Source organism: Bos indicus x Bos taurus, chromosome 7 (assembly GCF_003369695.1).
Source record: "Bos indicus x Bos taurus breed Angus x Brahman F1 hybrid chromosome 7, Bos_hybrid_MaternalHap_v2.0, whole genome shotgun sequence".
Classification (NCBI taxonomy): domain Eukaryota; kingdom Metazoa; phylum Chordata; class Mammalia; order Artiodactyla; family Bovidae; genus Bos; species Bos indicus x Bos taurus.
The window spans coordinates 84,815,527-84,830,799 of record NC_040082.1 but is presented as its reverse complement, the minus strand read 5'-3'; the positions used below and the strand labels follow the sequence as shown (position 1 = coordinate 84,830,799).

General features: G+C 35.8%; 1 protein-coding gene across 2 annotated transcripts in view; it reads right to left on the bottom strand.

Moving 5' to 3' along the window:
* SLC12A2 (solute carrier family 12 member 2) overlaps positions 1-15,273 on the bottom strand; it is a 93,900-nt gene that overhangs the window by 23,972 nt on the left and 54,655 nt on the right. For both annotated transcript variants that reach the window (XM_027547032.1, XM_027547033.1), the window contains exons 14-17: positions 14,024-14,179; positions 12,618-12,717; positions 8,014-8,125; positions 6,360-6,500 (exon numbers count right to left, since the gene is read on the bottom strand). In XM_027547032.1, the coding sequence (XP_027402833.1) occupies positions 6,360-6,500; positions 8,014-8,125; positions 12,618-12,717; positions 14,024-14,179 (509 nt within the window). The remainder of the gene's footprint in view (positions 1-6,359; positions 6,501-8,013; positions 8,126-12,617; positions 12,718-14,023; positions 14,180-15,273) is intronic.

Sequence of the window (15,273 nt, the reverse complement as noted above, 5' to 3'; positions counted from 1 at the left end):
TCATACCATCGTGATTATCTTGGTCGTGAAGATCTTTTTTGTACAATTATTCTGTGTATTCTTGCCACCTCTTCTTAATATCTTCTGCTTCTGTTAGGTCCATACCATTTTTGTCCTTTATCGAGCCCATCTTTGCATGAAATGTTCCCTTGGTATCTTTCATTTTCTTGAAGAGATCTCTAGTCTTCCCCATTCTGTTGTTTTCCTCTATTTCTTTGCATTGGTATCTCTTCTTGCTATTCTTTGGAACTCTGCATTCAGATGCTTATATCATTCCTTTTCTCCTTTGCTTTTCACTTCTCTTCTTTTCACAGCTATTTGTAAGGCCTTCCCAGACAGCCATTTTGCTTTTTTGCATTTCTTTTCATGGAAAAACTAAGAAAGTTCCAGAAAAACATCTATTTATGCTTTATTGACTATGCCAAAGCCTTTGACTGTGTGGACCACAATAAACTGTGGAAAATTCTGAAAGAGATGGGAATACCAGACCACCTGACCTGCCTCTTGAGAAACCTATATGCAGGTCAGGAAGCAACAGTTAGAACTGGACATGGAACAACAGACTGGTTCCAAATAGGAAAAGGAGTATGTCAAGGCTGTATATTGTCACCCTGTTTATTTAACTTATATGCAGAGTACATCATGAGAAACGCTGGGCTGGAAGAAGCACAAGCTGGAATCAAGATTGCCGGGAGAAATATTAATAACCTCAGATATGCAGATGACACCACCCTTATGGCAGAAAGTGAAGAGGAACTAAAAAGCCTCTTGATGAAAATGAAAGAAGAGAGTGAAAAAGTTTGCTTAAAGCTCAACATTCAGAAAACGAAGATCATGGCATCTGGTCCCATCACTTCATGGGAAATAAATGGGGAAACAGTGGAAACAGTGTCAGACTTTATCTTTTGGGGCTCCAAAATCACTTCAGATGGTGACTGCAGCCATGAAATTAAAAGACACTTACTCCTTGGAAGAAAAGTTATGACCAACCTAGATAGCCTATTGAAAAGCAAAGACATTACTTTGCCAACATAGGTCTCTCTAGTCAAGGCTATGGTTTTTCCTGTGGGTATGTATGGATGTGAGAGTTGGACTGTGAAGAAGGCTGAGCGCCGAAGAATTGATGCTTTTGAACTGTGGTGTTGGAGAAGACTCTTGAGAGTCCCTTGGACTGCAAGGAAATCCAACCAGTCCATTCTAAAGGAGATCAGCCCTGGGATTTCTCTGGAAGGAATGATGCTAAAGCTGAAACTCCAGTACTTTGGCTACCTCACGAGAAGAGCTGACTCATTGGAAAAGACTCTGATGATGGGAGGGATTGGGGGCAGGAGGAGAAGGGGACGACAGAGGATGAGATGGCTGGATGGCATCACCGACTCGATGGACGTGAGTTTGAGTGAACTCCGGGAGTTGGTGATGGACAGGGAGGCCTGGCCTGCTGCAATTCATGGGGTCACAAAGAGTCGGACATGACTGAGCATCTGAACTGAACTCAACCTCTTAAAACAGGGAATCTCTAAATAAATGCTTATGATTATAATTAGTAACCTGATAAATGAAGTGACAAAGAAATTTAAAAAATCAGAATGTATAATAAAAGAAACCCATATAAAACAGCATCTCTAGAACTATAAGTTACTGTATAAAGAAATCAATGCACAAACTACTTTGACAAAGATTATAAACCTCCAACAGACATGAAGGCATTTGCCACTTTATGTAATGGGTTTTGAGAAGGTATGAACGAAAGAGAAATACTCTCAGTTGCAACTCATACTCAACTCGTACTCATATTTCAGTGTTTAGTTCTAAAGAGGCAATTTGTAAGGGTATTTTAAAACAGTGTTCCTCAGACACTCTGCCACTGCAATAAACCATCTCCTGAGCATCTTTGTAAGAGGAACAGCGTTTGTCAGGTTTATAAGGCAGTCTCAGAATGATATTGATGCTCCCTTTGCCCACACTGGTGAAACTGTCATGACGTGTGGGGAAGAGCATGTTAGGTGGAAGAGAATGCTAAGCAATATAGTTCCTCACTCTTGGCAAATTTACAATACTGTCATATATACTACAAAAACCCCTGAGGGTATGGTTCTCAAAGTGTAGTACCTGGACTGGAATGGCAGCAGCATCACCTGAAAAGTTGTTAGAAATGCAAATTCTTGGGCCTCACCCTAGACCTACTGAATCACTATAAAGACAGGGCCCAGAAGGCTGTGTTTTAGGAAGTCCAATAGGTGATTCTGATGCAGGCTAAAGTTAAGAAACATTGCTCTAAGTAAGTATTTTCCTTCATTTCCTTTATAACACTTATTAAATATATAAAGTAATTATCAAAGTGTTCCTATAAATTATACAAAAGCAAGCAAGATTTAAGCACTAGAAACAACCTTATGACGAGGGGTAGCATTCCGTTTGAAATATTTACATATTTTACATACAAAAAGTGAATAAAGTAATAATCACCACTCACTTTAAAAGCTTGATGAATACATATAAGCACACTATGAATCCTTTTCAAGATCTCCTTATATTTTTACTGTATATTCCATTATCTAGGCATATATAAGTTTGAAGTGTTAAGTTACATATTTTTAAAAATTTATAACGCAGATGGTATGATCACGATGGTATGATCACTCACCAAGAGCCAGACATCCTGGAATGTGAAGTCAAGTGGGCCTTAGGAAGCATCACTATGAACAAAGCTAGTGGAGGTGATGGGATTCCAGTTGATCTATTTTAAATACTAAAAGATGATGCTGTGAAAGTGCTGCACTCAATACGCCAGCAAATTTGGAAAACTCAGCAGTGGCCACAGGACTGAAAAGGTCAGTTTTATTCCAATCCCAAAGAAAGGCAATGCCAAAGAATGCTCAAACTACCGCACAATTGCACTCATCTCACACACTAGTAAAGTAATGCTCAAAATTCTCCAAGCCAGGCTTCAACAGTACGTGAACCATGAACTTGCAGATGTTCAAGCTGGATTTGGAAAAGGAAGAGGACCTAGAGATCAAATTGTCAACATCTGATAGATCACGGAATAAGAGAGTTCCAGAAAAAACATCTATTTCTGCTTTATTGACTATGCCAAAGCCTTTGACTGTGTGGATCACAACAAACTGTAGAAAATTCTGAAAGAGACGGGAATACCAGACCACCTGACCTGCCTCTTGAGAAATCTGTAGGCAGGTCAAGAAGCAACAGTTAGAACTGGACATGGAACAACAGACTGGTTCCAAATAGGAAAAGGAGTACGTCAAGGCTGTATATTGTCACCCTGCTTATTTAATTTCTATGCAGAGTACATCATGAGAAATGCTGGGCTGGAGGAAGCACAAGCTGGAATCAAGATTGCTGGGAGAAATACCAATAACCTCAGATACACATATGACACCACCCTTATGGCAGAAAGCAAAGAAGAACTAAAAAGCCTCTTGATGAAAGTGACAGAGGATAGTGAACAAGTTGGCTTAAAGCTCAACATTCAGAAAATGAAGATCATGGCATCTGGTCCCATCACTTCATGGCAAATAGATGGGGAAACAGTGGAAACAGTGGCAGACTTTATTTTCTTGGGCTCCAAATCACTTCAGATGGTGACTGCAGCCATGAAATTAAAAGACGCTTACTCCTTGGAAGAAAAGTTATTACCAACCTAAACAGCATATTCAAAAGCAGAAACATTACTTTGCCAACAAAGGTCTCTCTAGTCAAGGCTATGGTTTTTCCAGTGGTCATGTATGGATGTGATAGTTGGACTATGAAGGAAGCTGAGCACCAAAGAATTGATGCTTTTGAACTGTGGTGTTGGAGAATACTCTTGAGAGTCACTTGGACTGCAAGGAGATCCAACCAGTCCATCCTAAAGGAAATCAGTCCTGAATATTCACTGGAAGGACTGATGCTGAAGCTGAAACTCCAATACTTTGGCCACCTGATGAGAACTGACTCATCTGAAAAGACCCTGATGGTGGGAAAAGATTGAAGGTGGGAGGAGAAGGTGATGACAGAGGATGAGATGGTTGGATGGCATCACCAACTCAATGTACATGAATTTGAGTAAACTTTGGGAGATGGTGATGGACAGGGAGGCCTGGTGTGCTGCAGTCCATGGGGTCACAGAGTTGGACACGACTGAGCAACTGAACGGAACTGAGCAAGACCACACACAGATAGGCCCAGACAGTCAGATTTCTTCAGAAGTCCTTCTGTTTTCTTTAGATTTGGGAACTAGCTTCCCACAACTATGTATCTGCATTTCATAAAACGGTTTACTAGCTGCATCTGTTCTCTGGTTTTCTATCTCTCTCACAACTTAACCATCAATCACTTGCCTAAAAACAACATGAGACCCATCTAAATGAGGAGTTTATTTTGTTGTTAGGAAGAACTGTGAGACATTTGTATCCTTCCCGTGGATACACTGAAGGGAAATTCTTTATTGTGTCTAACAGCAAAACACTCATCTTCAAAAAATGCTCCTTAAATGGATACCCCCTCCTTGTCCATTTCCTTCCTTCACTGAAGTCACCACCTTGAACCATAAAATCTTTGACAACTCGGTGAAAGAGACAACTTTTATAATATAATGGCTTCTGAGTTGATTTCCCAGTCCCCTTTTCACCTGTACAAAGACAATGAAAGTTCTTGCATGTTTTGGGGCACATATCAGAAAATAATTCAAAGACAGCTCTTCCAGCAGGTTATTAGTGGAGATGTCAAAGAAACATCTAGGATGCTGAACCTTTATTCCCATGGTGTCAATACTTTGATCTCTGAGTAAAATACAGTTTCAGGTGAACACACTTTAAATAGGGAAAAATCAAGGACAAACCAATCCAATCATTTTGCTCCTGATTATCTTTTATCTTCTAAATAACTTGTGCAGGCCTTCTTAAATTCTTTGCACCAGTCCAGTCTCCTCTTCCCAGGGTCTGGTCTGTTAAAGCGCTTCAAATCTACCGCCACTAGAAAAGGCACTAAAGACTGTACTATGGTTTTAGTTTTAACTTCTGTCATTTAGGTTTCCTCTTCTTTTCATGTCTTTTACTCCTTTAAAAAAAAAATCTCGTATTGATTTACAGTATTTCTTTATATATTGTGGCCCATATTCTTTTGCTGATAACATGTTTTCTCCCTTTAGGTCTGTGGCTTCATTTTTCATTTCATGCTTTCTTTAAGAAGCAGTTTTATATGTTAACTAAAAAAAAAAATTGGTTTCTTCTTCATAGTTCAACTTTTTGTGTCTCATTTAAAAACTTCTTCCTTAGTCCAAGATCAAAAATTTATTTTCTGTTTTCTTTTAAAAGCTTAAAAATTTTTCTGTTCTTGTGTAGGTCTTTCAACTCAACCTGGAAATATTTTTTGTTCATCTTTATAAAGACCTGTTATTTTTTTCACATAATCAGTTTTCCCAGTTCATCCTTTCAATGTCACCTCTGTCATGTATTTAATTTCCTATATCAAAGACTCAGTTTCTACTCAGTTGAAATGTCTGTCCCTACTTCAACACCACGATTTCTTAATCACTATAGTTTTATGATAAGGCTTTATGTCTGTCAAAGCAATCCTACTTCTACCTCTTATTATTCCAGAGGACTGCCTAGGGTATTCTTAACCACATGCTTGTCAAGTTTTAAAAGACACAAAATAGAAAAAGGCCAGTGACAGTACTCTGAATCTCCCACTCTATTTTAACAAAGCAGCTCAAACAAAGCAAAGCAAAACAAGGGGCTTTTGCTTGAAGTTTTCTTTTGAAGAAAGAGGTTCCTATAAAAATAAGTTGGCCAACACTGTCTTCCTACAACCATAAGAGTTGAGGAAACTGAGTTTCAGAGAAGTTAAGTAATATTTTTGTTTGGTCCAAAATCTATAATAAGGAAGTTGCAGTGCTAGCTAGCATTTAAACCTAGGATTGATTCCAAATCCCATATTCTGGTTACTATGCCAAAACAAAACCCACAATAAGTCTAAGTTTAGAACTAGTAAAATAATAGAAATAAAATAAGGAATTAAAATTTCTTAAAAAATTAAATAAGGACTGCCATTACTTAACACTCTCTCCAAAAAACCCAGTGAGTCGCAGCAGGGAGTGAATGGGAAATACCTTAGGAAAAGGACAGAAATAGGCTAAGATAATTCACAAAGAAGTTCTTTGCTGTCAGCTAACAGCACAGTATTTCTATAATCCTTTTAACTCTCAAATTACACAAACTGTAGTGGTATACGGTAATAAACATATGTTGAAAGTTTACAATTTTTATTAATGTGAATAATGAAACCTGGAATAAAAAACATTTTGAACACTTACACAGAATTAAAATGTTATCATTTAAAAGAGGTAAGAAATTTACCTGCATCAAATATTGTGCACCCTCTCTCAAATCATCTGCATGTACTGGAGCATAAAAAGCCTTCATTTTGTTTTTAATAAGCCACCGCTGATATTTGGCTTGATCAATGGACATCTCTTTCATAGCTTGTCTTCGAGGGCCCTTTAAGGTAAAAATATTAATAAGTCTTTAACTGAAAGGTAATCTATTCCATTTTCATAAAAAAAGCTTCCTGTTATCTTGGCTTAAACAAGGCATCTGAACATAGCAGTGGGGGGAGAAGGGAAGTACAATATAATGCTAGCGTTTTACTCTCAAATCGGTGAATTGTATCCAATAAAGACTATGAAAAGACAGTGTTGATGGAACAGAGGCACAGAAAGAAGAGAAAAGGAAACAGACTTTGAAAAATAAATAAGTATTGGTAGTAGTAAATGAGAGAAATTATAAATTACTGAAAATGGAGACGATATTACACAGAGAAAAATAAGAGCCTTCTGTTTTTCTATGGAAAGTTTCCCATCTTGTTTTTCATTTGTCTCAAATGTCTGAGTTATTAAATCTCAGAAACCTAGAAATATCATTAAAAGTCAAAGTTAGCTATATAAATTCATTTTTTCCTTTGTCCTTCTGTTGAACAATGACATAACATATGAAAGGAAATGAGTTTTTTCAACTTGCAATTCTATTTTGATCCTTGTAAGCAAAACATAAAATGTATTATATGTTTTACCTAAAGTGTATTAAGAAAAAAAAAATCTAAAAATAAGATTAAAAGTTCACCTTAATTATACATGAATAAGGAACTGGAGAAGGAACTGGCAACCCACTCCAGTATTCTTGCCTAGAAAATCCCATGGACAGAGGAGCCTGGTGGGCTACAGTCCACCAGGTCGTATAGAGTCAGACATGACTTAGCAATTAAATAAGACAAGGAATGGTACAATTTATCATTATTAGTAGAAAAATTGCCTCTGTGCAATTTCTTACGCTCAAGACTCCAACCTGAACTGATCTACTTGGAGACAAACTGAAACTCCGCAGGCCCCAAGTGGAGTCAGTGTCTCAGCGTGTTCTTCACTACCCTACACACACATTTTACTACTCTACAAGCAGAAGATTAACTCTAGCAGCGGCTGGGACATAGGGCATATAACATACATTTCTAGCACCAAAATAAAATACGCAATAGAGCCTGGGAGGTAAGTTAATCTGGTAAATAAATACTCCAATTTCTTATGCAGAAAAGATCCATCATCTAGTGATTTTAGCCAAGAGGCCAAAAATAAAACTACTTTTAGATGAACATTTACCCCTATTTTTAGTAATTTCCTTACTCATGAATAAAACTAAAATGAATGGGCAAGAATTCAGCTTTCACCCTACTCTTTACATACCAGATACTAAATATTTATCAGTACCATATCTGACAAGTAAATGTTCCTGGCGTTCTCAGGACTTTATTAGATTTATCAGTAAGAAAAAAACACATACCGAATTCCATTCAGCTTCCTTAGTTTTTTTTAGCTCCTTAGTAGGCTATTTTTCTTAGCTAAAGCAATATTGCTTCCTAAAAGCTACTCAAATTATTTCAAATCTAGAAAGATTCACAAATTACAAATGATATACACAGAGTGTAAAATGTTTTAATATGGAAGATAAAACTAGGACTTACCATATGCACATGACCACAGATCATCAAGCCAACATTTTTTGTGAAATCGTGAACAAGATGAAGTAAAGCTGGGCGTGAGTTTGGCGCACCTGTCATAACAAGACACTGAGGCCTAATTTAAGATTAAAAGGAGAAATGTAATTAGAGAAATTTAAGGCTTTGATAACATGGACATGATTTCAAGTCGCTTCTCTAACACTACATTGTTACACTAGACTCTCCTTTACACAACTGTCCTCAAGACGCAGGCTACACGATTCTCATAGAAGATGACATAACCAGGGTTCCTTGGTGCATGAGAAATGCAGAAACAAAATCTTCTTTGAGCAAACATCATACCAAATATCCTAAATTAATAGGTAATATACATCAAGATTCTGGGAGATACTACAGAAAGAAATGACCATAACTGATTAAAAACATGTAACAACTTTTCATCTTCTAAAAGTAATAAATATTACAATTCTTTCAACAGAGTTCACAAAACTTCATAAGAACACGGCCATGTCTTCATGTAAAGAACAGGTCCCTTTCCTTCTTAGCCTGATCAAATCATACTCATTTCTGCTTAATAATATCAGTCTTCCCTAATCTAGCTTAATTTTAGTGAATGTTGTTCTATGAGTAAAATCACCTATGGTGAAGAAAAGGTTTCTATTTGAACTAAAAGTTTTAATTCTAATTCATTACAATGAAAGCCAAAATTAATTCAACTGCCTTTCAAAAAATAAGACACTCACATGATTTTTCATGTATTTTTAACTCTTGATTTTCACTGACTAGAAATAAAAGTCAATATTGTTTGAGGAAAAAATATTCACAAATCCATTTCATAAATTCAAACAGATTCACAAAAACTCATTAAAACAACAGTGTGTATAGTTGAACTTTAACAAAAAGCAAATAGGCTGAGAATTCTGACTTACCTACTAAATTAGTTAGTAGCTCCTAACTATTCTCATAAAATAAGCAGGAAAAGCTGAATAAAGACTACAAACTGATTCAGAATTTTAGCAAGCCATCTGAAAATCCAGTTCTGTCTGGAGGAATAGATTTGAGGCAACCAAACATGAAGTCATCTTTAGCAGCCCAGAGACTGCTAGTAGTCCCGTCTCTCCATCTGGGTGTTAGCAGGTTACATGGCTCCCCAGCTAAACACTGCCTTTCTTAGCCTTCCTCAAAGTGGCCCTATGACTGATTTCCAGCCCATATGATGTTCCTAATTCCTCATCCTACCCTTTAAAAGGAACCTGGGTCACCCTCCATACTTTCTTTACCTTTTCTGTAATCTAGACTGTGGAGTTGGTGATGTCTTTGGCCACATGGACATAAAAACATATCCTAGGGAATGGCAGGCTGATGAGGTAAAAGGAAGAAATGGGGGACTTGAGTGACCAAGTGCAGCCAATCTATGTAGCAGCCATAAACTGTCCATCTACCTTTGGACTATCACAGAACGCTGATATCTATCTTGTTTAGCCACTTTGTTTTTTCAGCTTTTTGTTATGGTAGTTTAACCCATTACTAATATAACCTAGTACTGTGGGAAATGAACCTGTAGTCCCCATCTTTACTAAATAGTAAACATGTTAGTAAACATACCACAAAGGCATAACTTGGGTATAATAGTATACCAAAAAAAGGCATAGAACAAAATATATTAGGGATGTCGTCTAGTAACGAGAGTGTGAATATCTGCCTTCATCTTTACTCCCTCTTTTAAAATCTCCATAGTATGATAGGATTTTTTTTTAAGGCACCAAAATATAGAGAAGAGGATAGGACACAATTGCACTGAAATTTTGAAAGCCAGAAAGCAGATGTAAGAACAATAAAGGATTTGACAAATCAGGAAAAGGCTAAATTATAAATGAGCATTAAGAGAAAACTGTGAAGCCACCTGATTTTATACCTGCTGCTACTGCTGCTAAGTCACTTCAGTCATGTCCGCTCTGTGCGACCCCAGAGATGGCAGCCCACCAGACTCCCCCATCTCTGGGATTCTCCAGGCAAGAACACTGGAGTGGGTTGCCATTTCCTTCTCCAATGCAGGAAAGTGAAAAGTGAAAGTGAAGTCACTCAGTCGTGTCCAACTCTTAGCGACCCCATGGACTGCAGCCTACCAGGCTCCTCTGCCCATGGGATTTTCCAGGCAAGAGTACTAGAGTGGGGTGCCATTGCCTTCTCCGGATTTTACACCTAAGAATCATCAAAATGCCTAGGACTGACAGGCAGTAGATGCCTCTGTAAGTGGCAGGGGCAATGTGTTAAAAAAACAAAAATAAGGAGAACTAATTTAAAAAGTTTGCATAAGAAGCATCTAGATGAACCCAAGTCATTTCCATCACTATGATGGGCAACTGTCCTTGCCTTTCTCCAACCCTATTAGGCTAGAGCTTATTTGCTAGAGAGGCCTGTGGTCTGGGAGCAATAGCTGAGGGCATAAGCAGCTGCCTTAAGCAGGGAGTTAGAACATTCGCCATATGCTGGAAACTGAAATCTCCAAGCTGCTTTGTCACTTAGCTCTCAGAACTGTGGCAGCCAGAACTTTATCAGTAAGCAAAGATTAAAAGATTGTTTTCTGAAAAATCTAATCAAATTAAAAAAGAAAACTTTTAAGATGACTTAAACTTCTCAAAGAACCATCACGGTCACATTAATCTCCATTAAGGGCTTGACTGAGAGCCCTACCCCTAATGCAGAACTTCCCTAGCCCCAGATCACAGACATTTCAGACAAGGCTAAATCTAAGAACCCAAATTAAAGAGGCAGGAAATGATGAGAAAGACACTTCAAGGAAATAGAAACTATAAAGTGAAGAAAACAAAATCTTTTGGCAAATTTGGTGAAGGCTGAGATAGTGATAAATAGAAACTGAAATAGGAAAAACAATTTATTGGCTACATAGAAAACATAAAACCTGTACAGGAAAAGAAAGCAATCATAATTTACAAGGCTAAGCTCTGAATTATGCTTTAAAAGTCATAAAAATATAAACATCAAGTCTAACCTAATCAAAATAGTGACATAAAAATATACTGGGAGGATAGGGTAAAGAGAAGGGTGTGTGTGTGTGTAATGGGCATGCATGGATGAAAGAAATCAAGAGAGAATGCCTAAAATTTAAAATCAAACAATACAATAAGACAAACATGCTTTTGGGGACTATTAAGTAAATACTACACAATTCAGCTAAGAACTGAAATTGGTTGCTAGTGGCATAAAAGAAATAGGGATTTGAGAAGTAGGACAACTACTAATTTTCACAACAAATGTAAGCTTTTCCTCTTTTAAATATGTTCATGTATAATTCTGATAATTTTAAAACACTTGTTAAACTTTTTTTTTAAGTTTTTAAAGGTTTTAAAAAATTCCCATTTCTATTAATAAGCCAAATAACAGTTTTTTATTGACGGCAAGTTAATTCTGATTCTTGATCATACTCTCAGTTCCGGGACACAGCTTTTTGCACAAAGGAAGGATTTCTATTTTCTGCCATACTTTGCATTAACTATGAAAACATTAAAAATGTGCTGAAATTAAAGTTTTCCTCCCAGGGCTCTCACTTCTTTTCCCTATTTCTTTCTACTCCAAAACTGAAGATCTGTGGTCTATGGGAATCTTTCATTTGACAAAACAAATTGGTGGTAGTGGTGGTTGGTGCGGGGGTGGGGGGAGGATATTCAAAGAGTAACAAAAAGAATATATTAATACAAAGGTGTTTCTTCTTGAGAGAAATTTGGTAGAGCACTTATCCATCTTGAAATTTTCTTTTAAAAAGATTCTGTCTTTTGTTTTACTGAAAACAGGAATTTATTCCTGTGATTACTGTTCAGAAGCCAATCAGAAGCAATTACTCATGACTAAAGAGTTGCCTGTTCAGAGCCAGGCTTACATGAACAGTATGAGAATGACTGTCTAATGGTCTATTTTTAAAAAAATGACAAGCCTACTTTTAGCTACACTTAACAATAATCTATAATTTCTAAGAATCTATATAAATAAATTAATACTTTTGATTTCCAACAGTGCTTTAATAACTGAATCTCGACTATTAGAAACGTTAAATTAAGGAATAGCATTTAAATTGATGACTGATAAACTAAATTTTAAGATAAAATAAAAAGGAAGGAAATAGTAAGAAATGCTCTTTACTCTGACATTGATTCTTTATCACAAAAACTGATTGCCAGTTCCACAGTGAGAACAAAGCCACTAACATGAAAATATTTACCGCCTGAGTAAAATTATAAAACAAGTATTTTTATGAATTTCATCCTTAATAGTTATAAACTTGAATGGCCACAGAGGGGGGAAAAAAGTTTACTTTAACGATACCTATCTAAAAGCCTTCAAAGAGAAACCTCCAAAACTTCCGTAACATTTTTATAAGGTAGATGATAATTTTTCTCTCTGTAAATTTTTGAGAACAAGAAGCCTCAACCTTGTTTTTGAATAAACTGCTCAAATCAAACCAAACAAGAAACAATATTCTATGCTTTTAGATAATTTTTCATGAAATATCACCAAGTGAAAATATTACTAAACAATAAGTCCTGATTGCCATCTAAAACAAAATGTTTCTGTGTTACCTGATCACTTACCTGAAGTTTTTCACGTGGTCTTCCACTCCAGAAAGACGAATCGAATGCTGCAGTGCATTCAGGTAGGTCAGAGCTTGTGTGGAGGATCCCCAGTTCACATCTGTAAGAGGACAGTGTTCATGCACCATAATACTGGTGATCACAAATCATCAATAACCAATGCTTGCACATTTAAAAAGTCAGCTGCTAAAATAAACTGTTGTACTCATCAGGAATTTCAATAGTTTACATCTACAGCATGAAATTAAGGCAATGCTAATCTGAGCTATTATTAACATTTAAAGAAAGTGTACAACTTGGAAAAGACTGAGATGAAAGGGCTGCAGACACGCTGTGCATTCAGCTCAAAATGAGTCTTGCAAACAAAGAAAAAAAAAACATTTAAAAATTATTGTTTATACAGCCAAAGGTCAAAAAGGAAAAAGGCAGATCTATGATTGTTATAAAATACTATTTATAGTACTTCACCGTTTAAGTTATTTGAACATCAAGGCAAATTTTACTTCTTATTGAATAAACAGTCTAAACACAAATGATGATTTTAGACATTTGTTACTTTAGAGACTTAACAGGCATATTAGAGAAATAATTGTTTCTAAGATATTTAAAACAATATCTTCTTTGTCCACTTCATTTCTAAAGCCACTGTTCTAATCCAAAACCTCATTCTCTCGTACTTGGATTACAAAATGTTTCCTCACTGTGTAAAATAACTACACTGCAACTACTCTGTCGTCTCTTTCTAATCTACTCTATTGGGCCACAACTTCTCAAGTTTTTTCAATAGATTTTCTTGTTACATGTTATCACACTAAATAACTGGACTAATCCTAACCTATCCCAGCATCTGTTTATGTGGAGATATACCCAGCAATTATCAATGCTACACATTCTAGATAATCTTCAACTATTTCCCTCTTTATTCCCAGTTAAGTATATCTGTCTAATTGTCCTTGCTATACAGTAAGCTAGTGGGAAGATACTACGTGTTCTATTATTTTGTGATTCTGTGGTACAAATTATAGTAGGTACTAAACCACATTAGGTAATACATATAATGCTTATCAGGCTAACAGAAACTTCTGTACTATAATAAAATCCTTTCAAAGATTAATTTTAAAACATATTGAGTGAAACAGAATGTTTATTACATGAATTTGTTATTTTTCTACAAATAGGATTAATTAAATTTAACTCATGGCTAAGAATGAAATTCCACAGAATAAAAAGTCTTAGAGTAACTTTTTCACTAAAACTACATATATTTAGAAATAAAGCATTTTAGGTTTTATGCAAAAGGCCTTTCCAAAATACAAAAGATGGATGTTTAGATATGAAAAGGTACAAAGAACATCTAAACATTTTTTAGCTTGAAATACTAAATATTAAGAGACAAGACTACTGACCTGGTTTTTTGTAGGTAACATAAATGTAAAGTCCAAGAACTATCACATATGTTAGCAATGCAGCCCACCAGTTAATGACAAACATCACTATGCAACAGAGAATTGCTCCAAGAAGTGATATCCACATATTGTAGTATTTGAACGCAGGACGCCACCCTAACAGAAACAAATAATATAGATAAATAAAAGTCACTCAGCTACCTCATCTGCTTTAGACAGTGGTACATATGCATGCACAAAATAAATTTCTCTGTGGCTGCTACACTGAGAAGTCTTTAAATGTGAACTGTAAAGCTAATCAAACAGTAAAGTCATAGACCATCACTGATCATAATGTCATGATTCTTGATAGCCATGAAGTGGGCACATCTATTTATATCAACATTATCCTATCTTACTAGTTCCCTATTCAAAAAGTCCTTACTAAAAAAATACAAATCAACCTGAACTCAGTGAATGCTAAAAATAAGAGAAGATGAAAAAATTAGGTTTCAAATTTTGTCCTTAATAGTGAGATTTTATTTTCTGGTTTTTAGCATAAGACACATCCATATGTTAATGAATATAGAAAACAATTCAAATAAATTGTTCTTTGGAACTGTTAAAAAACCTCACCTACTTGCTAAAAAACTTATCATCATTTGGGGAAGTATTTCATCTCAATAAAATTTATATTTTTAAAAATTAAGCTTTTAATTTTGAGACAACTGCAGATTCACACAAAGTTTTAAGAAATAATATAGAGATTCTGGGGGTGCTTTACCTAATTTCTCCCAGTGATAACATCTTGCAAAATGATACCAAAGTATCACAGCTAAAATATTGGTATTAAAATAGTCAAGATAAAGAAAAATTCAACACAAGAATCCCTTGTGTTGCCTTTTAGAGCTACACCCACATCCATCTCTAAACTTTATATTCTTAAAAACTGAAGCTAAGATGTTTGTCTCCTAAGTTCCCATGTTTTATCTTTCTTGTTCTGAGAAACTTCTAGGCCCATAGAAGCAATAGTGTTTTTGTTATTTCATTTCCTTCTCTGATGCCCAACTGTTGTCATGGTTTATAACAAAATACCCATAAAAACTGTATATGGAGTAATTTTTCAGTTGATAAAGACCCCTTATATTAGAATTCCACAGAACTCATTGTGTTAAAAATATTCCTGGATAGGGTACTATATCATAACAATGTTCTTAGAACTGATAAATACAGGAAAAAAAAAACAAAATAATTCTTTCACAGTTAGCCAG